The sequence below is a fragment of the Cyprinus carpio genome, chromosome A6 (genome assembly GCF_018340385.1).
Source record: "Cyprinus carpio isolate SPL01 chromosome A6, ASM1834038v1, whole genome shotgun sequence".
Lineage (NCBI taxonomy): Eukaryota > Metazoa > Chordata > Actinopteri > Cypriniformes > Cyprinidae > Cyprinus > Cyprinus carpio.
Window position 1 is genome coordinate 9,211,030 of NC_056577.1, and position 27,980 is coordinate 9,239,009.

A 27,980-nucleotide genomic window follows, 5' to 3' on the forward strand; every position below is an offset into this window, starting at 1 on the left:
TGTCTATTTTTACACAGTGTTACTTCTGAAGTAAATTCATCACATTTTATGAAAGTTTAGATATTTTACTACAAAACAAAACAAAAGAAACGCTATAAAGTATTCAAGATCATTTAAGTGAGATATTAAGGGATGTGTGAGAAAATATTCTGAGTTTAGAGAGAAAAGGCGCCTAGATGATTGATTCCAGGGAGGAGAGAGATGGCAGACAGGAGAATAAAGAGCGAGATAGAGATGAGATGTGTGTGTCTATGATCCAAAGTGTGGGTGGTTCATTGTGGAATGGTTGGAAAACATCAGACGAGAGGACTAAGGGTGGGTGGAAAAACTGTGGATGTGTAGAGAAAGATCATTCTACAGTCAAAACAGCGGGCAAAAACCAGTATTCACCTTCACACAGACACACACACTCTGTGAAACTGTAGATGATTGTTTGTATAACCAGCTAATCAGGAGGGCATGTGTCTATATGTGTGTACTTGTTCACAAACCTGGAAACTGTCCTGAAAATTCCCCGGTGAGATGTCTGTCTTGCCCAGCTCATCGTCTGTGTGAGAGAAAACACACTTGCTATACTGAGACTCTCAAAACCAGCAAACAAACTCATTAGTCCTAGTGTATATAAATCAACATGTGGTGACTAGAAAAACTGTCAGATAACAGTGTAAAATCATAACAACAAACTCAAATATTAAAGCTGTCAAACTGCATTTTTTTGTGATTAAAAAGTGAGTGGATGTGGGAGTTTCCAGCAGAGTTTACAGCAATACAGTTTCTACACATTCATTTCTTTATATGTGGTTTCTAGTGTTTTGGGTGGTTGCTAGGGTGTTGCAAGAGTATTATGGGTGGTTACTAGGATGTTACTTTGAAGTCTCTTAAGTATTCCAAAAAAAAAAGTGGTTTTATACAGTAGGTGGTTGCAAGTGAGTTCCTAGAGTGTTTGCATGCTAACTATGCAGTTTCTAAAGTATTCAGAGTGGCTTTAAACATTAATATATCTGGTATGGGTTTCTAGGGTGCTGTGGGTGGCTGTTAGGGGGTCCCTAAAGTGTTATGGGTGGTTCCTAGGGGTGGCTAGGGTATTATGGATGGTTGCTATGGTGTTGCTACAGAATGAGGTTTTAAAAATGTTGAAATGTTGTTTCTAGGATGTTGTTAGTGGCTGCTAGGGTTTCCTAGAGTTTGTAGTTAGTTCCTAGGGATTGTTAGGGTATTGTGAGTGGTTGCTAGGATGATGCTAGTGGTTTCTAAGATGTGGATGGTTGCTAGGGTGTTGTGGGTGGTCACTAGGGAATTGCTATGTAGTTTTTTCCCTAGATATGATTTGGGGTCCTCCCTAAAAGCAAGTTGAAAGGATTCTTTGCTTGGATTCTTTACCATGATCGCTTTAGCAAGCTCCACTAGTAATTAGTTATATTTGCTTCTACACTCTGATTGGCCGACAGGTGTTTATTGTTTTATACGAGGCGAGAAGAGAGGAATGTGCTGTCTCCTTTGAAACTCATCAAATGTAAATAAAGACTCCCAACCTCCTCTCCTGTGTGAAATTCAAAGGTTTTAAGAGGTGTTAAGTGTTACTGTTTGTGTATGGCTATGTGTGCGTCAGTTCAGGAGTGTTGGCTATATGGCTTTATCTATTAAAAGACGTTAAAAGTGTGGGTGGTCTCCTCAAAGAACACATACACATGTATGAGACATGACCACACCAGCTGACTCTGTAATTACATGTCTGCGTACTCAAACTGTGTCAACAATCTTTTATAATCATATAGTAATGTATCAACGCATGTCAGCGAACATATATGACATCAGTACACACACATCTGTGAACTGCACAGACTCTTACTGGCCCAAACACACACCATCATGCAGTTCTCCGTTCCTCCTCTCCTGCATGGCGATCTCAAAGCTGCTGTGGAGGATCTTGTTGAGGGTGTTAATCCAGTCATCCATCTCTCCTTCGTTGTCTGCAGCCAGAAGATAAGTGCTTTTATCCTGCATCTTCAGCTCAAATGCGAAACGACGCACCTTACTGTTCTGCACACAGACACAACAGAGAAAGAGAGACATTTCTAATCATGCCACTGGCACTCAATAGCATAGCTCATATCATTTAGCCTTGTAAGAATTTGATGAGAATATTTTTTAGTTTATTGAAATTGGACTTTTGATTGGTATCTTGGCAAGTTCGAGAAATTGTTAGATCTCTTATGAAACTTCATGAAAATGAAATCTGAGAAACAGCAGATTCTGAGAAGTAAAATCTTTACTTGATCTCCATTTAAGCTCACTGCTGTCTAAACGAACAGTTAAGACATAATTAATTTTATTAATTAATAATTATTTTATTTTTTTTCTTTTCTTTCCTATGGGAATGTGAGAGCACCTAAGACTTTGAAATAATTTTACACTTGATGAATTTACACCAGAAATGACTCTGGAAAATATATTTGTCCTGCAGTAGGAGCTGAAAGCCATTTATTCCCAGATGACTGCTGAGGCTGCTTTAGATGTGCACCTGTTGAAATGCTTGGGTTTTGGATCTAGAAATAACTTTTACACTTTCTCTTTTGTCTGAAATGAGGTAAACAGACAAAATGTCAAAAAACAGATGTTGAAAACAGACAAAACAGGTTGTGCATACCAAAGGAGTACTTTTATTCTTTCAGGAGGCCTGGTGAATCGAGGAATGTGATCACATTTGCGCACACACTGAGCACACTACAGGAGAAAATGGAAATAACCGACCCTGGGAGAAATCATGCGTGAATTAGGCTGGACCTCATCTTTTCCTCTGTGCCTCTCACCCGTTTTTATCTTTTTCTCTTTCTTTGCAACCCTGAGTAGCCTCTTCTGAGGAACTGGTTATCCAAACACTGATATCCCCTCTTGGTCGGGACAAAGGAAGGGACTGATGAGGATGTTATTAGAGATCAAAACTCCTGCTATAATTTGCTTTGTGTTGCAGTAAATACACAAAACCAAGCATTTATTCTTCTGGCACCCTTATGACCTTTAAAGGAATGTTCTGGGTTCAATACAAGTTAAGCTCAATCGATACATTTTTGGAACAATGTTGATTTCTACACAGTATAATGGTAATTTGGTTTGATATTTTATTGAATACTAGTTATTTATTTAGAAATATTTATTATTAGTATAAGTTTATTGTAAGTTGTACCACATGATATTTTATAACCTGAACAAACCTCGTCATAAAAAGGTCAAATTATCTATTTTAAGACTTTGACACATGACACAGATATTATGAGGGGTCTGCTGGAATATTTCATGGTTTTTATGCAGGTTGATTGCACCAAATGACTTTTAATTTAGTGGGCAAAATTTTTTATATACATATTTTTAAGATAAAATAAAAGATTATAAAGTATGTCATATAGTTTTCTTTTCACACATTTCTTGAGGAAAGGCTTTTTTCTTTCTTTATGACATAAAGACAGTTATACCAGCCTTATATGTTTTACTTTATGCTCCCATCGAAATACAGTTTCCGCACACTACTCTGCATCATTACAGAAAAATACAAAGTACAAAAAAATTCTGTTATGATGCAAACTTGAGTAAGGTGCAGAATCAACTGTATATTTATGTAACTGTTTATATTTTTTGTAGTTTATTATTTCATCCAATGCACCTACAATTGATTTGGGTATGCATGGTATTATATGTATTTAATTCAGAAATTAAAAACATGTTCATCATAGAACAGGTCTATTTAAGTCAATACAAGGGATGGGTCACGATTTTCGAATATTTGATTAGTCGTTTTAATTACAGAATATCGATTAGGCTGTGCGATTATTTTCTAAGGATGTGAACCCTGCATGACCCCCAAAGCCCGGTTTGGTTGACTAATGTGATCGCTCCGTGCCAGCTTGGACGCGGTTGGTTGGAAGAGGTGGGCCAGAGCGCGGTTCAGTTTAATTAGGGTGCGGTACGCATGACCACTTTGCCATTAAAAACCAAAACTAAACTATTATGATGGCTGCAACAGCAGCTGTGTAATGAGGACGGTGACACGTGCTTGGGTCGGACTCGGGCAGATGTAATGTGTTTAAGCCTTATATTCATGGCTGAATTAATCTGTTCTAATCTTAATTAATCTGTAAACTTTTTTTAAAATGCTATTAATGTTTATGCTCAATTTTAAAATAGAAATGTCCTAAGCTCCTACAGCCTTGTGAGCAGTTGATAATCGATGGACTGTTATGGTAATAAGTGCCGTCATTCGGTTATGTTATATTAATATGTTTCAGCAATCATACTGTACAACCATCAGTTGGCTTGGGTTAGGATAGACTATTCTCTAATGAATTAAACAGTTTGTTATCATACAGATTGAAAGCCTGAATCGTCTCTCTCCCTAGCTCTCTTTTTATGGGTGTGTGTTTATGCGTGCGTGAGTGCGTGGGTGCATGTGCGGGAGGGGTGCGATTTTCGACTACTAATCGAATAATACCCAGCGATTATCGAATATTACTTTTGCTTAAAATGCACATCCCTAGTCAATACAGTATATATATTAGAGCTGTCAAACGATTAATCTCAATTAATCGCATCCAAAATAAAAAAAATTTAATTGGATAATATATGCGTGTGTACTGTGTATATTTATTATGTATATTTAAATACACACACATACATGTATATATTTAAGAAAAATATGTTTTGTTTATGTATAAAATATTTATATTTACATATAATATACATTATATATCTATATATATATGTCTGAATGTAAATATTTTTTAAAAATATACATATTTGTTTGTGTGTGTGTATATGTATATATATATATATATATATAATATATATATATATATATATATATATATATATATATATATATATATATATATATATATATATATAATATTACTGTAATATATATACATAATATATATACTGTAATATATACATAATATGTAATATATATTTACATAATACATGATATATATATATATACTGTATATATGAATTGCATTTTTTATTGTGTCATGGATGGATTCTTATACTGGTTGTTACCTGGATGACACCCATGCAGGAGTCCAAGAAGATGGTTCCCTTGGGTTCTTTAGATATTTTCTCATCTTTGTAGAAGTTTAAGTTGTATGATCCATCTCCTAGCTGCGTCAAATAGAAATACCTTCTCTTAAAAGACTAAAGGGAAAGAAAAAGAGAACGCAAAGATCATTACATGAAAATAGCAGATGTAAACACACTATGTTTGGATGTTAAACTAGTGACTTTTCTAAAAATAACATCTAGTGGAATGGGACCATGGGAAAATGGATTAGTGAGAACTTAAAGCTGGTAAGGCCTCACTTCCTCTCTATGGCATGGTGAGCACAAATCTGCTTCTGAAAGCTGGACTAAGGGTCAGAGTTTTTCTCTGCTCTGTCCATGACTGAAAACAACCAGCTAAACACAAAGATATGCAAGAACTGCGCCCCGTGTCATGTTAATGACATCATCACTTGACTCTATGGCTATGTGCAGTATACATACCATGTAAGATATGAAAATATCCTGTATGCATGAATATGCAGTATACTTGGAATACTATATCCCACAATGCAATGCACTCTACTTGAACCTTCTAGTGTGACAAATGAACTGGAAGCAATATTAACCATATTCAACCATTTCAACCTATTATTTGAATAAAAATGAGATAACTGAATGCCACTTAAAGGTATAGTTGATCCAAAAATGACAAGTCTGTCATCGTTTACTCACCCTCAGTTTCAAACCTGTATGAGTTTCTTTCTTCTGTTGAACAAAAAAGTATATTTTTTAAGAATGTTGGTATCCAAAGAGTTGACGGTAGCCATTGACTTCCATAGCATTTTTTCCATAATATGGAAGTCAGTGGCTACTGTCAGAATTCTACAAAACATCTTTTGTACTGTGTGTTCAACAGAAGAAAGAAACTCATACAGGTTTGGAACAACTTGAGGTAAATGATGGCATAATTGACATTTTTGGGTAAACTATGCTTTGTAGCTTAAAAAGTTTAAAATATTAGTATTTTTTTCAAACACATGTTGTTTCACATCAGAAGACAGTTTCAGATGAAGATACTGATCATCTTAATTACAAATTCATCATCATTAAATCAAAAAAGGGGTTGTGTAATGGCTAACTCACCCTCATTGTAACACTGATGGCACTGTTCATGTTTCCTTTATACAGCCAGCCGTGTTTGGACACGCCCCCTCTTTGAGAGCCCAATGAGGCAGCATCCTTTAGGAACCAGAGAGGAACATAACAAGCACACATAAGAACACATAGGTGCAATCATACACCCACACACTGTGACTTCATCTGTTTTTTCAAGCCTGAACAAAAACACATTGATATCTAATGCAGTTTCCCACGTTAGAGCCTCTGGACGCACGCCTCCTCCTTGTTTCAACATGAAGTCCATTTTCACCTGACCCCCTCAATTATTCATATTCTCCCTCATCCCTACAGGGAACAGCCTTCACACTGTACAAACAAACGCCATCTCTGAGTGAGCGCTCAGACAGAATAGCAGACATGGATCTGGAATTCTGGGAAATGTAGGTGAAACCCAATCAGGGAATCAGATAGCCCAGAGACAGGCGAGTCCTGTGTCTACTCTTTCTCTAAGGCTAATGTAGTGCCAGAGGCTCTGCACAAACTCATTACTAATATGCTGTAAGTTCCTTATTATTTATTTATTCGGCTTATCAGCCAGTGAGAACAGAGAGAAGGGAGCAAGAACCTTTTTTGGGATAAACGGTTTACTCCTTAAATTTCACATTTAATAATTTATGTAACCTAATCAAAGCAATCAAATAATATTTCCACATTTTTTTCATAATTACAGCTTGATTATAATTATAGTGAACTTTTCATCACTCATCATTTGTCTTATGTTTCATCTTAATTATGTTCTTCACTGACACTGTTGTCTCTTTAGTAAACAAGTACATTACATTTAGAAAAAAAACAATGTCAACAAATATTAAAATAGCTAATATATTTGCTATCATAATTTTAAACATAATTCTGCTTCCTAAATAAAACTTCTCAGCTCTGACACTTAATTTAATAATAATTCCATCATAATAATAATTTATATTTATATAATAGAATTTTCATAGTTTTATAGATTGAAAGTGTAAAAAAAAAAACTGTACAATAGAAGTCTTTTGAGTTAAAAAAAAATAGGAATGCATGCTAAAAAGTTTCCAAGACAGTTTTAATATGATTTTCATATAACAGAAGTCTTAAATCTGTTAGTTTGACTTAAAATCAACCCCTGCTACATAAGTGTTTATTTTTTTTTCAGGGAAAACAGTTAGGAATCATGGGCAGTCACCCCTTACCTCTTCCTTATCTGCATCCTCGTCCACCTCAAATACATGACTAGCTAGTTTCTCTGGCCGAGGAACTTTACTATAAAAGAACAAAATACAAAAAACAAACATAAGACAGATAGATTTTAAATTTTTTACAATGCTAGAGTATTGAGGGTGGTTGCCAGAGTGTTGCTAGCATTTTCTATGGTGTTCTGAGTGGTTTTTAGTGTGTGGCTATGTGGTTTTTAGGCAAAATCTCAACAAGCTAAATGATCATTCATATCATACTGTAGAACAATTCATGTCTAACAAAAAGGTTCAGCAAGTTTTACTCAAGGACACTGTTGCTCTTATCACTCACACAGCTGATGCAAAACAAAAATGAGTGTGCACACGTGCGTTTGTGAGTGTTTGACTAATGTCTGTGTGTTCAAGGAAACTGCATTAGTGGAACTATCCTGAGTGGTGGGCGGATCGTAATGCTGCTCATGATGACGATGACAGTGAAGCTTCACGTACACAGCACAAATGATCTCTGTCTCCTCCATCACCATCATCCCTCCTGCTACCTCTGCGACCTTTAGCAAATGCCAGACTCTGGCTGTCTCCTGATCTCCACAATGTGATTTGCCAGTTACTGACCGCTAAAACATAATTGCTCCATCAGTTAGTTGAGACAGGAAGTGACATCAATGGACAACAGACACTTGTCTGGGTTGCTGCCCTGTTCTAAAACAGGTGGAGTATTTATGTGTTGAATGACAAAAGTGAGAGGAAGAGAAAGCAAAAGAGAGGAGGAAACAGGAAAAGAGCTGCTGATGGGTTGTTTTTGTGTGAAGAAAGGCGCATTTCCCAATTTAGCTCTAGACGAGACCTTGCTGTCAACACTGGGGCAGGAAAAGACGAGGACACTGATAAAATTAGTGAGTAAAAAAGCATCTCTCTCTTTCACACACGCACACACACTCAAACACACTGTGGGCAAACAATGACTTCTGGGATTTATTCCAATACCTAGTGAGCTAGGTATTAGTACCTCGCTGTTGACTACTTGCATAGGCAGCTGCTTTCTAAGTAGAAATTAAAATTTAAATAAAATGTATATATATATAAAAAAAAAATAATTGTATTAAATGATTTTCAGAGCTGTCAAAATAAAATGTCCTGCTTAATAAAATATCTTCAAATAGCTATCTTTGCCTCTTTCCATCACATTTCTCTGTATTTTGATCACTTTAAGCAGTCTTGTGGTCCTTACTTTGGAAGATGGCGGAAGTCTCCAGAATAAACTTCATACTTGTAGTTCACCACATGCCAGTCAGAGTTGTAGGTCCTGATGCACTGTAAAAGAAAAAAAAAAAATCTAACATTTCTGTCTGCTCTCTACTGTCATATGGAAAGCACATAAACACATATGCTAGCATGCACACACACAAAAAAGGACCCAAAATCCCAAAAAGGCTAATACACTTCCAGTAATCTAATAAGTATCATGTCTTCCAAAGCAATCTGTGGCAACAGCTTTTTTTTTTTATTATTTCCTCTGGCACTGGCTGTATTCACTGCTAATCACTGTTAAAGCTGTCACCACACTGCACCACAAACAGACACTAATATATCCTCTGGGCATTACATTAAAGCAGATTCAATTCTATTTGCTTTGTTGGCAAGGCAAGCATTCAGTCCTCAGCAATTCTTAAAGGGATAAGATGAAATTAAAAGCCTTAAAACCCAAAACGGCTTTCTCACTCTTATTTTAAATCCAATTAATGAAGAGAAAGAGGAAGGGAGCAAGAGAGTAGATGAGTTGACAACGTAGATTCAAGACCATTCTGAACTAAGTGTTTATTCTGAACTGTCTCTGTTACTCCATCTGTTACTTTGATTTTTACTTTGTGGTAAAATAGAAATACAGTAAAAAAAAAAAAAAAAAAAAAAAATCTAATTCTAGTCTGCATCTAAATATATATATATATATATATATATATAAAAGAGAACATTAAAAATAGACAAACTGTAAATAAGAACTAGATTTTTACATTATCTGGACAAAACATGAGTGGTACCTATGAAGCTTTGTGTGTGTCTGTGTATTGCTGTGTGGTTGATAGGGTGTCCTGAGTTCTTACTACACTGTAAAAAAATCTAACTAATGTAACTAATGTCTAATTAAACTGAGTTTTCTCAACTTATGATTTTTTTTTTCAGAGTAGGGTGTTTTTGCCCATTTTATCTCAGGTTTGGCAAATCTGAGGTCTCATTTATGTCCACAGTACAAATAGTAATGGAGGGTGTTTAATAAACAGACTACCCCTAAACATGGACAATAGTAATACTGATGCTTGACTAAACATTTGTTATTCTGAAGGTTTTTTTCCCCCAATATTATAACAAAAATAATTTAGACAACTAAACCACCAACACTGATGACTTATGACGTTATAAGAAAAAAACTGAAAATAAATAAAAGTTCTTGGGTAGCTCATCTGGTTTGCATTCCCTTGTGGATCAGATTTAATTACAACTCTTTTAAAACAAAATGACACTGGCTTTGAAATAAGACCATGACAAATGTTTACTCAGTGATTCAACTGAACATATTTTATGTCAGACAACGTTGTTTGCTAGTTTAAAAGAACAATCCTTCAGAATGCGTGTAGTTCTGTGCACACAACTAACTCTGGGCTCTGGCCCAGCTGTCCTTGATGATGTCATTGAGCTCTTTAGCGGGAGAAATTATAATTTTACGCTCTCTGCTGACGACGCCCAATGCCCGTGATATCCACACAACCCTAACCTGACCTAGACCTCAAACACACTTATGGTTTATTCTAACACAAATGCACATACAGTATAATTATTGGAGATATACTGTAGCATAAATGAGGAACTTCTAGGAACCTGTTTTGTCCTGTTGACAATTCCTGTTTGTTTTATATATTTCTTTAGTTGCATCTAAGGTCTTATTCCTTCAAATATGATCAGTGATAGTCTTTGGTAAAACTTTTGTTTATTTGTGTATTTGAGGGCTTTAATCGTAATCCTGTTTAATCAGGATCTAAATGCACTGAAACCCAACTAAAAGCTTGAAAACATTATATATGGTACATCAGGCTTTTATGGCATATAAAACACCTAAGTTGCTTCAATGCAGAAAGCATTCATCTTGAAATATTTCTAACAATATAAAATTATTCTTACATTTACTTTATACAAATAAGTAAAGATTTCATGGGAAAAAAAATATGTGTATCACTATTGCACTATTTCCACCTGTAGAAAGGAAGATATTTGCATGCATTTTCTGATCTGACAGCAGTAATTCATCAAATGATGATCAAATGCTTGAGAAGAGACACGCATCGAGTGCATTTTTTAGAGATGATTCATGTGCTTGGACTGCAGTGATTGGGTGATGCAGTACAGTCTCAGTAGAGTGTGTCAGATTGTGGTATTCCACTGCATCCTCTCAGATCCTTTAAATTGTGGAATGCAAATACTGTAGCAGCATGCAAATAGCATTACACTAGGCACCAAAATGGCTGGGTGTGTTTGCAACCTGATTCGCATAATTCCTTTAATGAAAAGTATGCTAACACAATATAGACAACATGTGCAAATCTGTCAGCTCACTATCAGTGAGTGCAATTCATGAACTCTTTTCGCTCTGATCCATGAGTATATGCTGAGGTCTTACCTCCTGGACAAGCAGGCTGCTTGCTCTCTTTTCTGCCCCGTCTGGTACTGAAGAGTACAGAGTTCTGCCCTGACGCTGCAAAGTGGAGATCTACACAGATACATGTAGACATTTTTCAGATACTAGACAAAGACGAGCACATGAACATGCATAAAAAAGAACTGTCGGTGTAAATCTTGACATTTTTTGTAGCAATAAAACGAATCATATAGGACTATAAACAAAAGAGAGGCTTCCAATGTGTTTGTATCTAAATAATAGGATACAAGGAGGATTTGGAAACACTGAAAAAAGTGAAACAACCATGTTATTTAATTAAAGTGTATTTTTGTATTGGTCTAATTGGAAATCATAGTTTCCAGTTTTGTTAATTTTATGTAAACAAATATGACACTCCATAAAAATTAAAAGAATCCATTTTAATGAAATAGTATTTTTGCTTGACACCAGAGTGATGGTATGCAGGCTAGATTTACTTCAGAAATTATTGTTTTTTATTTCTGGTATGTTTTGAGTACAAAACTAAAAATATGATGCATATTTAAAAAAAAAAAGACATCACAATAAATATTAAGGTCTTTCGAAGTTATATTTATTTTTAATTAGTAAACTAATTCAAACATCAATAAACAAAAAGTATTTTTAGTTGAAATCTCTACATTAACATTATAGTTAATTTAGCTTTTTTAATGGTAAAATTAAATTGTAAAAAAAAAAAAAAGTATTATATTGACCTACATTAAGTAACATTTTGGCTTATGTCTAAAGAATATATTGATTTGCAGCTCGTGACGATACATTGATGTGAAAAGACACAAAACGATCAGTCTGTGCAAGAAACTGAACAGTATTTATATTGTTGTTGTTTTTTTACCTTTGATTCACGCAAGAGTTCTAACATTTCAGACATTGCGTGAATCAGAGGTAAAAAAAACAATATAAATACTGTTCAGTTTCTTGCAGAGACTGATCGTTTTGTGTCTTTACACATCTATGTATCGTCACGAGCCGCAGGGTTTAAATTGGATTTTTCAGTGCATGTTTTTTTTCTCTCTCATAGATTGTGTTACCATTGACAAGCATTGTACAACTGAGACACTGCAACGACTGAAGTTAAAAAAATCATAATTTGTGTTCTACTGAAGAAACAAAGTCACCTACATCTTGGATGCCCTGGGGGTAAGCAGGATTATCGCTTTAATAAACATATTTTTGGGTGAACTATCGCTTTAATAAACATATTAAATTATGTTTTAATAAAATGCTAAAAATGCAGAGATGTTTGTCCAAGTGTTAGGTTTAGGCTTTAGGTAGAATGTGACCACATACAGTACAGTATATGTCATATGTATATACACATAAATGAACTGCAGTCTTCATAATACTATTAAGACTAACAAGATTTTTGATTTGAGATTGAGATTTATATTTAACATTTACATTTTTTCAATCATAGATTTAGAATTTAGAATTAGATTTATTCAATTTTAATTTTAATTACCTAACAGTACCCCTAAAATTGAATTGTCTGGTTTCATTTAACTGGGCTGTTGCTTTCAGAACACTGTTTTTTTTTTTTTTGTTCCTCATAAACCAAGGCCCATAACAATGATCTCTTGCATACACACCAATTTCTAAAGGAACACAAGTAGATGGTTCCATTCAGAGAAGCAGCTTGAGAATCACCTGAGACAGTGTTACTGTAATGTTATTTGAGGGTTGTATAATGGTTGTGATGGAAAAGCAGGCTCTTGTGAACATAGAAAGAAAAGTGATGTATGACTAGTGAGCTGAAGGAGGAAGCAAACTCAGGACACACCACTGAGAGACAGTGAAAACTAACATTTGCACAGGTTACTCAGCCTCTGAATCATGCTGAAAAATAACATTGTAGAGGAAATCACCGCCTGAATTCAGATAAGTAGAGAACAAAAAATACCAACAGAACTGAAAGTGTAAATGAGCCTCTAGCAGGGAAAAATAGATGACAGAACAATAAAGGAATGGATATTGAGGGGAGAGCAGATGATCTGAGAGCTGGATGTGTATAGATAATCAGACATTCTTACCTGAAAGTCATCAATAGGAAACTGCAGCATGTCTCTGAGGACATCACTTAGTATTTGAGTTTTCCTCTGGACAAGTACACTCTCATAGTCCAATGGCTCGATCACTTTTGGTTTTAACTGGAGACAAACACACACACACACACACACACACACACAAGTTCAATGGAAGTGAACCAGTAGAACACATTAAATGTTCAGGGTTTCAAATAAACAAAATAAAATCAGGAACTCAAATAAACCATGAACCATCAGTTAGAAAAGCTCATGGAAGGGTTTGCTTTTGCTTTCGTTAAGTGACTGAGGATCCTCTGGTGTGTTATCAAAATCATTGTTATGAGTTCAGTCAGGATATTAAGGGCGTCATATACTAGATATTTTTTCCCCCTGAGGTACAGTATACTTTTATTTACTGTGTAAATTATAAGTAAAATGTAAGAATGGTTTTTAAAGAAGATTTACACTAGTGGTGCTTTCTTTGAGGAGCCGAGGGAGGCAATGTCTAAAAAAATCCATTTATCTTTTTATTCTCTAAAGCGCTTCTCCTTGGTCGAAGGAAAATTTGAAAAAATGTTTAAAAGATTAAAATCCAAACACAGAGAGGGTGCATCCGAAACTAGTAGGCGCTACGGTACATATGATTTGAAATGTACTTTGCAACTGTTAAACAATATGTTCTATATACATGTAGTGTGAATATATTTATGAAGATTTTTTTTTATAAATACTACTTCTGCCATGTTGTCATTTTCATAAGTCCACTGTGTATCACTGATTTGCACAGAGAGAAACTTTCCTTCATTTTACTCCTAGTTCTTTTGCTATTAAGAATAGTACATCTACTTTATTTCTCCTTATTGCCCCATTGTGATATTAATGTCTAAATGTGGCCAGTCATTGTGCTCTGATGTCAGAATTTTCAGACCAGACCATTTATCTATCTTAGTTTTTGGGGACTATAAAAAACATTGGAGATCTGAATGTTTTATTATCAATTCAACGTACAATGACCTTTGGTATATCAAAGGATCAAGGAAAATTTGATTTATCATTATATCATATGTCAGGTAAAATCCTCTGCATTATCTTTAACATATTATCCTTTATTCATATACTGAATAAATGTGGTACAAATTTAAAAATACAATATACAAACCCGATTCCAAAAAAGTTGGGACACTGTACAAATTGTAAGTAAAAAAGGAATGGAATAATTTACAAATCTCATATACTTATATTTTATATACAATAGAACATAGATAACATTTCAAATGTTGAAAGTGAGACATTTTGAAATGTCATGCCAAGTATTGGCTCATTTTGGATTTCGTGAGAGCTACACATTCCAAAAAAGTTGGGACAGGTAAATGTACATATAAGGAACAACTGGAGGACCAACTTGCAACTTATTAGGTCAATTGGCAACATGATTGGGCATAAAAAGAGCCTCTCAGAGTGGCAGTGTTTCTCAGAAGTCAAGATGGGCAGAGGATCACCAATTCCCCCAATGCTGCGGCGAAAAAAATAGTGGAGCAATATCAGAAAGGAGTTTCTCAGAGAAAAATTGCAAAGAGTTTGAAGTTATCATCATCTACAGTGCATAATATCATCCAAAGATTCAGAGAATCTGGAACAATCTCTATGCGTAAGGGTCAAGGCCGGAAAACCATACTGGATGCCCATGATCTTCGGGCCCTTAGACGGTACTGCATCACATACAGGAATGCTACTGTAATGCTGTAATGGAAATCACAACATGGGCTCAGGAATACTTCCAGAAAACATTGTCGGTGAACACAATCCACCGTGCCATTCGCCGTTGCCGGCTAAAACTCTGTAGGTTAAAAAAGAAGCCATATCTAAACATGATCCAGAAGTGCAGGCGTTTTCTCTGGGCCAAGGCTCATTTAAAATGGACTGTGGCAAAGTGGAAAATTGTTCTGTGGTCAGACGAATCAATATTTGAAGTTCTTTTGGAAAACTGGGATGCCGTGTCATCCGGACTAAAGAGGACAAGGACAACCCAAGTTGTTATCAGCGCTCAGTTCAGAAGCCTGCATCTCTGATGGTATGGGGTTGCATGAGTGCATGTGGCATGGGCAGCTTACACATCTGGAAAGGCACCATCAATGCTGAAAGGTATATCCAAGTTCTAGAACAACATATGCTCCCATCCAGACGTCGTCTCTTTCAGGGAAGACCTTGCATTTTCCAACATGACAATGCCAAACCACATACTGCATCAATTACAACATCATGGCTGCGAAGAAGGATCCGGGTACTGAAATGGCCAGCCTGCAGTCCAGATCTTTCACCCATAGAAAACATTTGGCGTATCATAAAGAGGAAGATGCGACAAAGAAGAAATAAGACAGTTGAGCAACTAGAAGCCTGTATTAGACAAGAATGGGACAACATTCCTATTCCTAAACTTGAGCAACTTGTCTCCTCAGTCCCCAGATGTTTGCAGGCTGTTATAAAAAGAAGAGGGGATCCCACACAGTGGTAAACATGGCCTTGTCCCAACTTTTTTGAGATGTGTTGATGCCATGAAATTTAAAATCAACTTATTTTTCCCTTAAAATGATACATTTTCTCAGTTTAAACATTTGATATGTCATCTATGTTGTATTCTGAATAAAATGTTGAAATTTTAAACGTCCACATCATTGCATTCTGTTTTTATTCACAATTTGTACAGTGTCCCAACTTTTTGGGAATTAGGTTTGTATTTTACAGGAGCCAAAGACAAACACAAATGTCTTTGTGCCCAGTTACTCTGTTCTGTTCGTTAGTGAGTGAGAGAGAAGTGAAGGGATAAGAGAGTTGTGAATGAGTATTGTGTTGAACTGTACCAGGCACTTCACACTGCTTCCCATAATCCACACTATGATTGGCTATGGTCAGCACCAACAATCCTACATCACCCAATATTGAAAGACAAAAAGGTCTCTATTACAATGTCCATTGTGAAATCATTTCTTTACGGGGACACACAGCACTGAGCAGCAAGCCTCAGTGACTAACTGGCTTAGATATCATGGAAAAGATGGTAACCTCCTTGGAGAAATATTTCCTGTCCAACACGCACACATAGACACACACTTTCATAAAGCTGTTTGCCAAAGCCATCTCTGAAATGTGCTCAAGTGAGCACATATTAAACACAATATGCCTTTGAATTACAATATGTCTGTGTAAATATAATGATGTCAATCTCTGGTTTAATAAATTCATGTGCAAACAATGCGCTGAAAAAAAATGACAAAATGTGCCAGTACAAAATGAAATGACAGTCAGAATAAGAAAAAAATAAACTGTAAAAATTTCAAGAATTCAAGCATCAAATTCCAGAATAATTTGGTAATGCAATCTTCAGCTGTTCTTGTGATATCTCAATTGTTTATCCTACTGAGCAATCTGACAAAATCTCCTTTATCTCAGATTTCTACTGAGAAAAAGACAACAATGTCACAAACTGTACTCTGATTTTTCTAGATATGCAAGGACTATTTCACCTAAAAATTTTAATTAGCTGAAAATTTACTGATCTTCAGGCCATTTAAGATGAATTTGTTTCTTCAACCAATTTGGAGAAATTCATCATTAAATGACTTGCTCACCAATGGATACTCTGCAGTGAATGGGTGCCGTCAGAATGAGAGTCCAACAGTTGATAAAAACATCACAATATTAGTTTAGAACTGTTCTGTGCATATGTCTCTCCTGATTCTCTCATATTTTACCTGAAAACAACAGTTTGATGCTAAAACCCTTCTAGAAAGAGACAGCTTTTCATTTTACAATAAATCAATTTAAATCAAAATAAATCAAGTGGTGCAATGCTACATTTCTACAAATTTGTCCTATGAAGAACAAACTTTTGGGAGAACTACTCCTTTAATGTGTGCACTTAGAGGTCAGAGATTTCTGTTTGAACTAACATTTCTCATTGAATTAATCCCAAACAATTTATCTGACCTATTGCACATCATTTAATACCTACCTTTACCTACCTACCTTTATTTATACTCTTACTGTACGTTAGCAACTCTCAAGTGAATCTGTTTTTTATATTTTTTTATATATTTTATTTTAAGAGACAATGTTAAAAGTATTGTAACAGATCTCCATTAAGTCTTTATAAAAACCCTGTGGGGTTTAAACCAGTGTGTGTGTGTGTGTGTGTGTGTGTGTGTGAATGTGTGTGTGTGTGTGTGTGTGTGTGTGGAGAAATTCTTGCCCACAATCCACTTATTGCGTGCATTGACGGGGCTGAGGAATGTGCCCTGGTATTACACTGTTACAGTCTTAGATTTATGTTCTTGAGTAAATTCACGTATGGCACATTACAGAAGACCAGCTCTACAGCTCTACAGGTCTACACACCATCTCTATTCAGGTGAACATTCCTCACACATTTGAATTTAATTAAGACACTCTAAATGATGACATCTGTTCCAGACATACATGGATACAGCCAAAAAAAAAGTGCTTTGTGAATTGTCATATTTCCTTCATTCAGAAGTGTTCTAGTCTTTTAGATTACACAATAATCAATATTCTGGCAACACAAGCAGCCAACATGCCAGCCTGAATGCCAGCCACTAGACTGAACCGCAATTCCCACAGGTCACTTAACAAAGCCAAAACAAACACCTACTAATGAAAACAATTAGGATCTTGCCAAGGCTAGGCACAGTCATTTAAACACTCACACACACATGTATGTGCAGCAGTTGGAAGACACTGATGCTTCTTTTTGAAGAGCATCCTGACAAACATCTGGCACGCACACTCATTTGCACACACACACACACACACACACACACACACACACACACACACACACACACACACACACACACACACACACACACACACACACACACACACACACACACACGTGTTTATATGTGCAGGACTGCAGAAATGTGTTGTGTCAAATGTAAAGCTGGAACTGCAAAGAAAGAGGAGGGGAAAGGGATTCTCATTAACTGTCTCCCTCCCTTCAGGCCGAGGGAGGATCTTAAGGTAGGAGCAGACAGTCCTGCTGTTTAACAGGGCTGTAAATCCTTGTGCTCTTGCTCCGATTTTCCACAGACACATGGACACACACTATTGAATGAATGAATGAATTAATGATGCATTTATATATCACTTTATTGTTTATTGTTGTACACCCAAAGTGCTTTACAATCATGTGGGGGGTCTCTCCTCAACCACCACCAGTGTGCGGCATCCACTTGGATGATGCGACGGCAGCCACAGGACAACGGCGCCAGTGCGCTCACAACACACCAGCTACAGGTGGAGAGGAGAGAGAGATAGAGCCAATCAAGTTGCTGGGAATTATTATGAGGCCATGATTGACAAGGCCTGGGGGGCACTTTGGCCAGGACACCGGGATTACACCCCTACTCTTTACAAGAAGTGCCAGAAGTGGATTTTTAATGACCTCAGTTTAACGTCTCATCCGAAAGACGGTGCTTTTTGACAGTATAGTGTCCCCATCACTATACTGGGGTATACTGGGGTATAGTGTCCCCATCACTATACTGGGGCGTTAGGACCCACACAGACCACAGGGTGAGCACCCCCTGCTGGCCTCACTAACACCTGAAAGTGAAACAGTGAAAGTGACAGGACATACAGCCAAGTATGGTGACCCATACTCAGAATTCGTGCCAAAGTGCACACACACAGCAGTGAACACGCACACACCGTGAACACACACTCGGAGCAGTGGGCAGCCATTTATGCTGCGCCGCCCGGGGAGCAGCTGGGGGTTCAGTGCCTTGCTCAAGGGCACCTCAGTTGTGGTATTGCCCAAGACTCAAACCCACAACTTTAGGTTTAGGAGTCAAACTCTCTAACCACTGGGCCACGACAACCCCAACAGCAACCTAGTTTTTCCAGGAGGTCTCCCATCCGGGTACTGACCAGGGTCAACCCTGCTTAGCTTCAGTGGGCAACCAGTCTTGGGCTGCAGGGTGATATGACTGTGGCTTTTGTAAACACAAAGACAAACACACACAATTTCATTCTATAATTCAATAAATCAGTAAAATTTTTGAAGCAAAACTTTGCGAGCTAATCTGAGCTTCACTACGGACCAATAAAGAGGGCGTACGCCAACACAGGTGCAACAGCTCTAAACACACACATACAGTACATCAACACTCTCGCACATACACTGTACATATGCATACACTCACAGCAAATTAGTTTTCACAAAATCTGTCTGGATTATATTTTACCGTAAATAATAAAATGCATTAAGAATGTTAAGCTTTTTTTAATATTTTGTCTTATAACTTCATTTTAATCATAACTTTATTTTAATGATAATTAAGCACATTTCCCACACAAATCCCCATCATACTGCAGAAAACCAGTTATTATTTATTGATTATTATTATTTATTACTAAACTATTATTTAAATTAAGTATGCAAAAATGATTTACAAGAAGACTGAAAATAAAACAAAGATTACTGGAGATTACTGATTACTGGTCTTTCTACTTCAAAAAAAATATATTTAATTCAGTGTTTTACTTGCTGTTTTTGTTTGTAATTGTGAAATTCAGTGAAATTGCATTTCTGTCACTGTAAAAAAATATGTTTTGAAGTTGAAAATAAAAGAAAGATTATTGTAATACTTTTTACATTTTATTTTTAAGAAAATACTACATGAAAATAGTTTACTTCAGTATTTCATATTTTATTCAATGTTTCTTTGTAACTGTGATATTACTAGCAATTTCTGAGTGAAAATTGTTTCTACACCAAATTGTTCCTACAAATTTATTGTATTGTTAACAGTATTTTATAGTTTTTTTTCCCTTTCAGAATTATGGGAAATACTAACCAACTGTAAAACAAATGAGAGCAAAAGCATTTAGTCATTATACAATCTGTTTTACAGTAATGAGAATTTGAAGGTGAAATGTGCTTAATTGAAAATAATAAAAATAATGTTACAGTGCCAATAATCGTAAATCTGACTTAATTTTCCATTTTTAAAACATAATGTATTGTTTTTAGGTTAAATGTGACCTGAAACTACTGCAGGATTCGTAGAAGAATATACATTATAGTATAGATTCATATAGTATAGTACATCAGTATAGCTGTAAGCCAGAGGTACAGTACTAGATCTTAGATGTTCTTTGTGCTTTAAATTGTCACATAAGAGACTTACCCCAATGGGCACTGCTGTTTCCCCCTCTATCTCCATCTCCCCCAGAATCCTGCCCTGCTGAGCTGTTTCACATACTGCATCCTTACGTGCAGCTCGTCCAGCCCTGCCCTGCATGATCCACAACTCACTCACTCCAGATGGACCAAGAGCTTAAGCCTCAAATCAATGTCAGTGACAGAATAAAAACCAGGCTATGTCTTGCACAGGACTAAGAGGCACTTGAGGCTATGCACACCCAGGGGTATTCTTCGTTCTCTGCTGCTCTCTCCCTGGCAGAGTCTCTCTTTCTGTTCTTCCACTCTTCTCTGTTTCTGAACTTTACCATGTGGAGTTCTAAAGAGTGTTTTCCTCAGTTCAGTCCCTCCCTCGCTCTCTCTCCCTCACTCTGTGAGAAGCAGGGACCACTCCTTCACACAGCTGTTCTGGTATGGGGGAGTGTCTGTGTGTATGTGTGTTTGTCCATGTCCACTATTGTGTTATGTCACGATCTGTCTTTCCTCAGTGCTGAAACAGAGATCTTAACTGTCTGTTTCACCTGCCAGAGAACAACACCCAAAGCCCACGAGTGAACATAGAATAGAACAATAAAGAGATAAAGTCCTTCTTTTTATGGATTTTAACAAAAGAATGACATGGCAAGTTGAAAAAGTTTCACAAAAGTAACTGCAGGGATTAGTCATATTAAATATGAAGGAAGATGAATTCAATATAGCCGAATGTAACTGATAAAAAAAAGAGATATGGCCAGGTAAGACAAAAGAGAAAGTTTGAAAAAGTTTTCTGTAGATGGTTTTACAACCCCATGAAACCATCTGTTTTCCCTATGTTGATGTGTTTTCTATTAAAAAAACGTTCTGCAAAAGTTCTGAAACAATACATCCAGTGGCTTTCTCTCTTTACAGACACAAAACAGCCAACAGGCTAAAGTTCTGTCACAGAAAAGTTACCTTGGCAACTAAGTTTAAGCATAACAATTCCTAACTGGGATTAAATAAAAATTAAAACCAACAGTGTCTTCACCAGGTGCGACCACTGTCATGAAGTGCTGCAGCTCAGTTTGACACAAAGCGAAAGTTCTGAATCCATTTGTCCTGTTGTGAGAAGTAACACAAGTGTGTGGTGTATGTCAGAAATAAAACGAGGCATCAGTTTACTATCACATCCAGTGTAGACAGTTTTACTTATCATAACAGGCTCTATTTGCTTTTGTTGTGTCATGCCACAGTATAAATATGGTGTAAAACTGAAATCAAAATGAGTTAAACCGAAAAAGTAATACTTACAAAACAATTTAAAAAAAATTACAAAAGCACATAACAAAATGACTCACAGGGTTCTCACACCTTGATTAACTTCAAATTCAAGGACCTTTCAAGGACTTTCCAGGTCCAATAACCTCAAATTCAAGACACATTTCAAGTGAGAGCAAGGTTACATCGTGTTATCTTGTAAGATACATTGTTACAGTTTTCATGTCTCAAACACAACTATGCAAAAAAGCTTTTTTTTTTGCATTTATGTTTGGCCATGACAGAGATCTGATATTCAATTTGTTGTATTTCTGTCTTGCATAAAACTGAAGAATATTCAGTACATCCTATACACTGTATTCTTAAATGATCTGATATTAACTTTTGCATGGATTTTATTGTAAAGAGTTTAGGCTCATGTAACCAGAAGTTTTAAGATACATGAATATGCTTTTAAGTTTTTCTTACCTCAGGGGTTTACATTATCTTACATTAAGCAAAGCAATTCAACATAAATTTCATGGTGTGTATGTGAAAAGTTGAGGTACCACTGTAGTAGTTTTGTGCGTGCATGAACGTCATGTAGGGCGACCATATTTTAGTTTTCCAAAAAGAGGACAGTGGGTACGAGCAGGGCGGGGGGCTGATGTGTGGTTGGTTGGTGGTTAAAGTAGTGAGCAAAGTAGTGCAATGACCATATCCCAAACATCAAAAAATATGAAAATAAATTTTGTTGTGCATATTGATCATAACCACAGCTAAAAAGCTTACTACCAATGGCCCTCCTTCACAAAATTGAACATCTAGCACAGTTTTATCATAGACAGAACGCAAAATGTTTCAATACATGCATTTCAGTCAAATGTAATTTAAGCAACATTGCAAATCTTTAAACCATGGGAAAAATCAACCCATTAACAGTTTAAAAGTAATCATAGGAAAAAAAACAGAGACTTGGCAACCCTGCATTCAACACGAGCTGCAGGTGTCAGATTTGACTGATCATGGGTTAAGGAGAGAGAGATGGCTGATAGACCATGCTGGAGGATTTGCTGCTCAACAGATCCTGAGCTTATTGACAAATATCTGATCTTACTTTACACAGAGCGTGCATGATCGAGTAAACAGAAGTGAAAGTGAACAGCGAGCACTCATTTAAAAGAGATTTAAATACTTTGTGTATTGATAGATGCTCCCTGATGCACGAAAATTATGCAATATAAGAATGTTTGCAGGGAGCGTGCAGGACTGGACACAAAAATATGGGGGGCAGTCAATAATGGTCAGAAATTCAGTGAGAGTGGGATTAAGAAAACAGTCCCTTGCAGTGCTCTAATACAAAAACGCACACAATCATTGGCGACTGTAGAAAGCAAAAGCCGAATCCCCGACGTTTTGGGCGATTCAGAAATCCTGGCCGGAGACATTTTTTTAGATCCAAAAAGAGGACATGTCCGGTAAAAAAGGGAAATATAGTCACTCCAACGTCATGGCAACATACAACACAAAGTACCTTATGCGGGAAACACTTAACGTAATGCGTAAATGCGTGTAACTAATGTAAATCAAGCAAGCTAGTATGCATAGACCACAGAGTGTTGGCGAAATAACACATCAGCAGACCAGAGGGAATAATATGGAATTTTTTCTATAAAACTTCTTGCACAAAATAAATTCAAGCACTTTCAAGGACATCTGACAATATATGCTTATTTTCAAAAACTTTCCAGGGCCTTGATTTCAAGGACCAGTGGGAACCCTGGACTCAAAATTAAACTAAAATTAAAATGAACATGGGGAAAGACATGTTTAATCTAGAGAGCTTTTTGTGTAGACAAAACTGTGTAGTCCAACATGAGTCATCAATATAGCATATATGGACAGAAATGGACTAAAAACCACAGAACACACATTTTTATATTAATCTGTGTGAAACCACCAAAATATCACCCTGCATTCATCTGTATCTTTAACTCCATACAGAAATCTTTCATAAGAAAAATAAATAGTCTCATATTATAAACAACTCATTTCCTTCAAAGTACATTAACTTGCAAACTTTCTCCGCAAAATGCAATTTCTTTGCGAACTCTCCATTACACTTTGCCTCATTTACAAAATAATCAGCAATCAATTTCTCTGAACAAACAGAGTATAATTTGATTCAGGATGCCATTAAAATAATTACTTGTTCCTGACGTTGGACCCTTCTGAAACATGCTGTTTAAACATTTGTCCTGTTGTTGGGAGTAAATCAAGCGCGTGGAGTACATCAGAAATGAAATGGAATACTGTTTATCCAGTGTAGACAGTGTCACTGATTATAACAGTTTCTATCTGCTTTTGATTTGAAGCTCGCATCTGGTGTAGACAGGTTTCATTGGTGCAATAATGTAAAACTTATTAACTTTAGTAATGGCACTCTGAACATTTTAGTATGGATATGGATATGGTGTTAATATATTCAGTCTTGGTTGAATAAATCTGCTACACTGCTGCTGCGGCTGCTGCTGTTTGTCATTGCTGCTGCTGCTGCAGTTAATTTCGTTAATGAAGACGATGACGAAAAGTATTCGTTAATAAACTTTTTTCTGTGACTAAGATGAGACGTTGACAAGCTAAAAATAATATCTGATGACGAAATTATGACGAAATTTATGCTGTGTCTTCGTTAACTAGACTAGACTGGACTATAATGTTATTTGGGGACTACCGGACATTCAAAATGCATCCTATATGCTATTGTCCTTCAAAATGTGCGTCCCTGTCATTGGATTGCGATCAGATAAGGGGCGTTTGCATATCTAGTCAGTATAGCAGCTGCAGTGAATGGATAGGCTAATAAAATGCGAACTAGCGATCTGAAACAATGGCCTCAGCACCCGAAGGGGTAGGGATAAGGTAACCAGACGTCCCATTTTTCCAGGGAGTCACAATTCATTTTCGATTAACTTAAAGTTAGTGAAGGCGGGATAGGTGGAATCGTGCTGATAGAAGTGTTCTCTCTCTCACGCACACGATCAGTTCTCAGCGCTCAAATACACACACAGCAGTCCAAATGTTTATCGTGTAGAGTATCTCACGTAAATACAGTAGGTTATGGATTAAGTGAAAGTGAACAGGTGGGTGAAACCGAACGTGTGTCAGTATTTCATGCATGCCTTCCGTCTTAAAAGGACACCATTCCAAATTAAATACCTATCTGTCATTAATGTTAACCAACAAAAGATTTTAAATAAATGTATACATGTTAAGTAAAACCTACTGTATCTTAAAAATGAGTTTAATTTGTATCTCTATTGTATTTGCCTTATTGTGCTTGTTTAAAAAAAACAAAAAAAAAAACAAATATATATATATATATATATATATATATATATATATATATATATATATATATATATATATATATATATATATATATATTAGGGCTGTCAAATGATTAATCACGATTAATCACATCCAAAATAAAAGTTTTGTTTACATAATATATGTATGTGTACAGGGTATATTTATTATGTATATATAAATACACACACATAAATTATATATTTAGAAAATATTTACATCAATATACATTTATATATTTATATTTCTTATATTTTATATTATATATAAATATATTTTATATATAAACATAACATATTCTTCTTAAATATATACATGCATGTGTGTGTATTATATATACACATAATAAATATACACAGTATACACACATATATTATGTAAACAAAACTTTTATTTTGGATGTGATTAATCGTGATTAATCATTTGACAGCCCTAATATATATATATATATATATATATATATATATATATATATATATATATATATATATATATATATATATATATATATATATATATATAAGTTGCTCCTTTTTCACTACTGTTAAAGGGATAGTTCACCCAAAAATGAAAATTGTCATAATTTATTCAAGTTTTTCCAAATTCAGTCCTTGATTCAAATTTCTCGTAAGCTTAATTGATTTGGTCTAAAGAGAAAAGAATTAATGATTATTTTAGTTTAAAGATTACATAAAAAATAGCTACCAAAATAAATTTTGGTAACTACAGTTTGGCTAAAACTATTGACTAAAAGTAATGACTAAAAGTTGACAAAAATGCAATGACTTTTTATTGACTAAAACTAGACTAAAACTATGAAAGACTAAAATGACTAAAATGTGACTAAGACTATTAAGCATTTTTGTCTCAAGATGAAGCCTAAGACGAAATCAAAAATGCCTGCCAAAATTAACACTGCTGCAGAGCAAGTATGGCGACTTGCTACTGCCAATACATCCACAGACAAGCTGATGTGAGCATGTAAGACATACTGCTGCTGCACAAAATCATTACATGAAATTACCCATAGCAGATGCACAAGGGTGGAGCTGGGGGAGGTGAAGGGTTTCTGATGGTGTGCTGCAGACTTGCTTACAGCAAACACAGAACCAAACTATGTAAATTTTAATCGCATTAAAGACCTATCAGCATACTCCATCAGAGTTTTATGACTGAAATATATATTCATTGATGTCTAGCTCTGGAGGCAGTCACGTGCAAATGAATTTGCCCGTATGACCTCACAAATCCCACAATGTTCAAACGAGCCATTTTAGGAGCTTGGTTTAAAGGGATAGTTCCCCCCAAAATGAAAATTCTGTTATTAATTACTCACCCTAATTTCGTTATTCACTAGAGTACAGCGACGCATGTGTGGGATGTCCTTACTATGTTTCTGGGCCTTGAACGTGGTAGTTCCCTTGCTGTCTATGAAGGGTCAGAAAGCTCTCGGATTTCATCAAAAATATATTAATTTGTGTTCCAAAGATGAACAAAGGTCTTACAGGTTTGGAACGACATGAAAATGAGTAATTATTATTCTTTAGCTTGGGTTAAACTAATCAGTTTTACTTGGCTGGAACAGCAGCTACGCTAATTATGTCTCTATTTGTTTCTCTGTTTAGTCTGGATCCAGAACACCTGAGAAGAGATGATGCCAACCCCTCAGAGGACCTCAGATGATGCTAACCCTGAAACAACATACAGCACTACAATTTTTGCTATAAGTTTGATTGCATAATTGTTGTTAATAGTGTTCATCGACTGTTTGTTTACGTCTTTAATTGATTTTTCCGAACATTTCTGCCGTATGCACATAAACTGACAGTCACCACTGATAAGCTACTATTAAATATTGTAGAAACGTAATTTTCCGTAAAGTTGCTTTGCAATGATTTGTATCGTAAAAAGCGCTATACAAATAAACTGAATTTAATTTAATTTAATTAATTAATAACAGAATTTTTATTTTGGTGTGAACTATCCCTTTAAATGCTCTTGTTGGACTGTGGAGGACATTTTAAGCTATGAAACTTGATGTTTAATGTTTAATGATACAAAGACTATTGTATGTCATAAGATGAAGGTAATTTAGATTTCTGATGTCTTGACATTTTTACTTTAGACACTTTAACTGTGGATGAAAATATTAATCCTTAGTGATAAGGATATAAGCAAATGTTCTTATTTTAACAAGCATCCCTAACTAATTAATAGTATGACTTTATGTCATTGTGTGTCTAAGCATTCAATCAATAACGTCTGGTCTATGAACAACTACAAACACATGAAACACATCAATGACCTACACACATACATATGCACCCTGTTCCCCACACCCTTGAGCTATGACATTAGCTTGGGTGAATTGCATAATCCCACTTTGACGCAATAATTGGGAAGATTCCCAAAGGGGGTCAGTGCAGGGAGCCAGGGTGGGGACCACTGACAGAAAAAAAAAATACATCCAGAAAGCCCCGACCTCACTGTATACACCCATCCACAGTGGGAGATTCAAAGCTAGGCCTGAACTTCAGTGAACTAGTGCTGTGTAGCAGCTGACAGTGTGATATGAGAATTTTCAGGGTTTACGCACCTTTTAGTGAAAGCATAAACTGTGGAGAACAGCACATTATGTAGAGATAAGCTGAGCACGTCCGATTGAAAACATGTGTGATATACAGTATGATCCCAGCAGAGAGAGGCTCACACAACTATTGTAGATCATGGAAAAGCTGATTATGTTTTCTGCATTATGGAGGAAAGATTAACCTGTGATCGAGCCTCAGTTACATGCAACTTTATTAGCGAGCAGATGGGTCGCTCAGACTAATCAATGTTCTGTTCTCATTCTCTGTCTGTGGCCACTGCTGCATCCCTCCAGATTGCTTTAGGATGGACTCCAATGCTTACCCTTTAATCATTATATTACTTAAGAATGTATTATTAAATAATTAAATTATTGTATAATATTTTTTCATGCATACATATGCATTTGTGCACACTACTGTTTAAGGTTTGGAGTCAATAGGTTTTTTTTTATTTTTAATTTAGCAAAA

At 35.9% G+C, this 27,980-nt stretch overlaps 1 protein-coding gene across 11 annotated transcripts in view; it reads right to left on the reverse strand.

Annotated features, from left to right (window-relative positions):
• LOC109086685 (dedicator of cytokinesis protein 9-like) overlaps window positions 1-27,980 on the reverse strand; it is an 89,278-nt gene that overhangs the window by 32,832 nt on the left and 28,466 nt on the right. For all 11 annotated transcript variants that reach the window (XR_006160222.1, XM_042757916.1, XM_042757915.1 and 8 more), the window contains exons 2-9: window positions 13,122-13,238; window positions 11,053-11,142; window positions 8,614-8,696; window positions 7,383-7,452; window positions 6,175-6,270; window positions 5,050-5,184; window positions 1,866-2,040; window positions 492-547 (exon numbers count right to left, since the gene is read on the reverse strand). Coding sequence is in view for 10 of the 11 variants with exons in the window: in XM_042757916.1 (XP_042613850.1) it covers window positions 492-547; window positions 1,866-2,040; window positions 5,050-5,184; window positions 6,175-6,270; window positions 7,383-7,452; window positions 8,614-8,696; window positions 11,053-11,142; window positions 13,122-13,238 (822 nt within the window). In the remaining variant the exon portion in view is untranslated. The remainder of the gene's footprint in view (window positions 1-491; window positions 548-1,865; window positions 2,041-5,049; window positions 5,185-6,174; window positions 6,271-7,382; window positions 7,453-8,613; window positions 8,697-11,052; window positions 11,143-13,121; window positions 13,239-27,980) is intronic.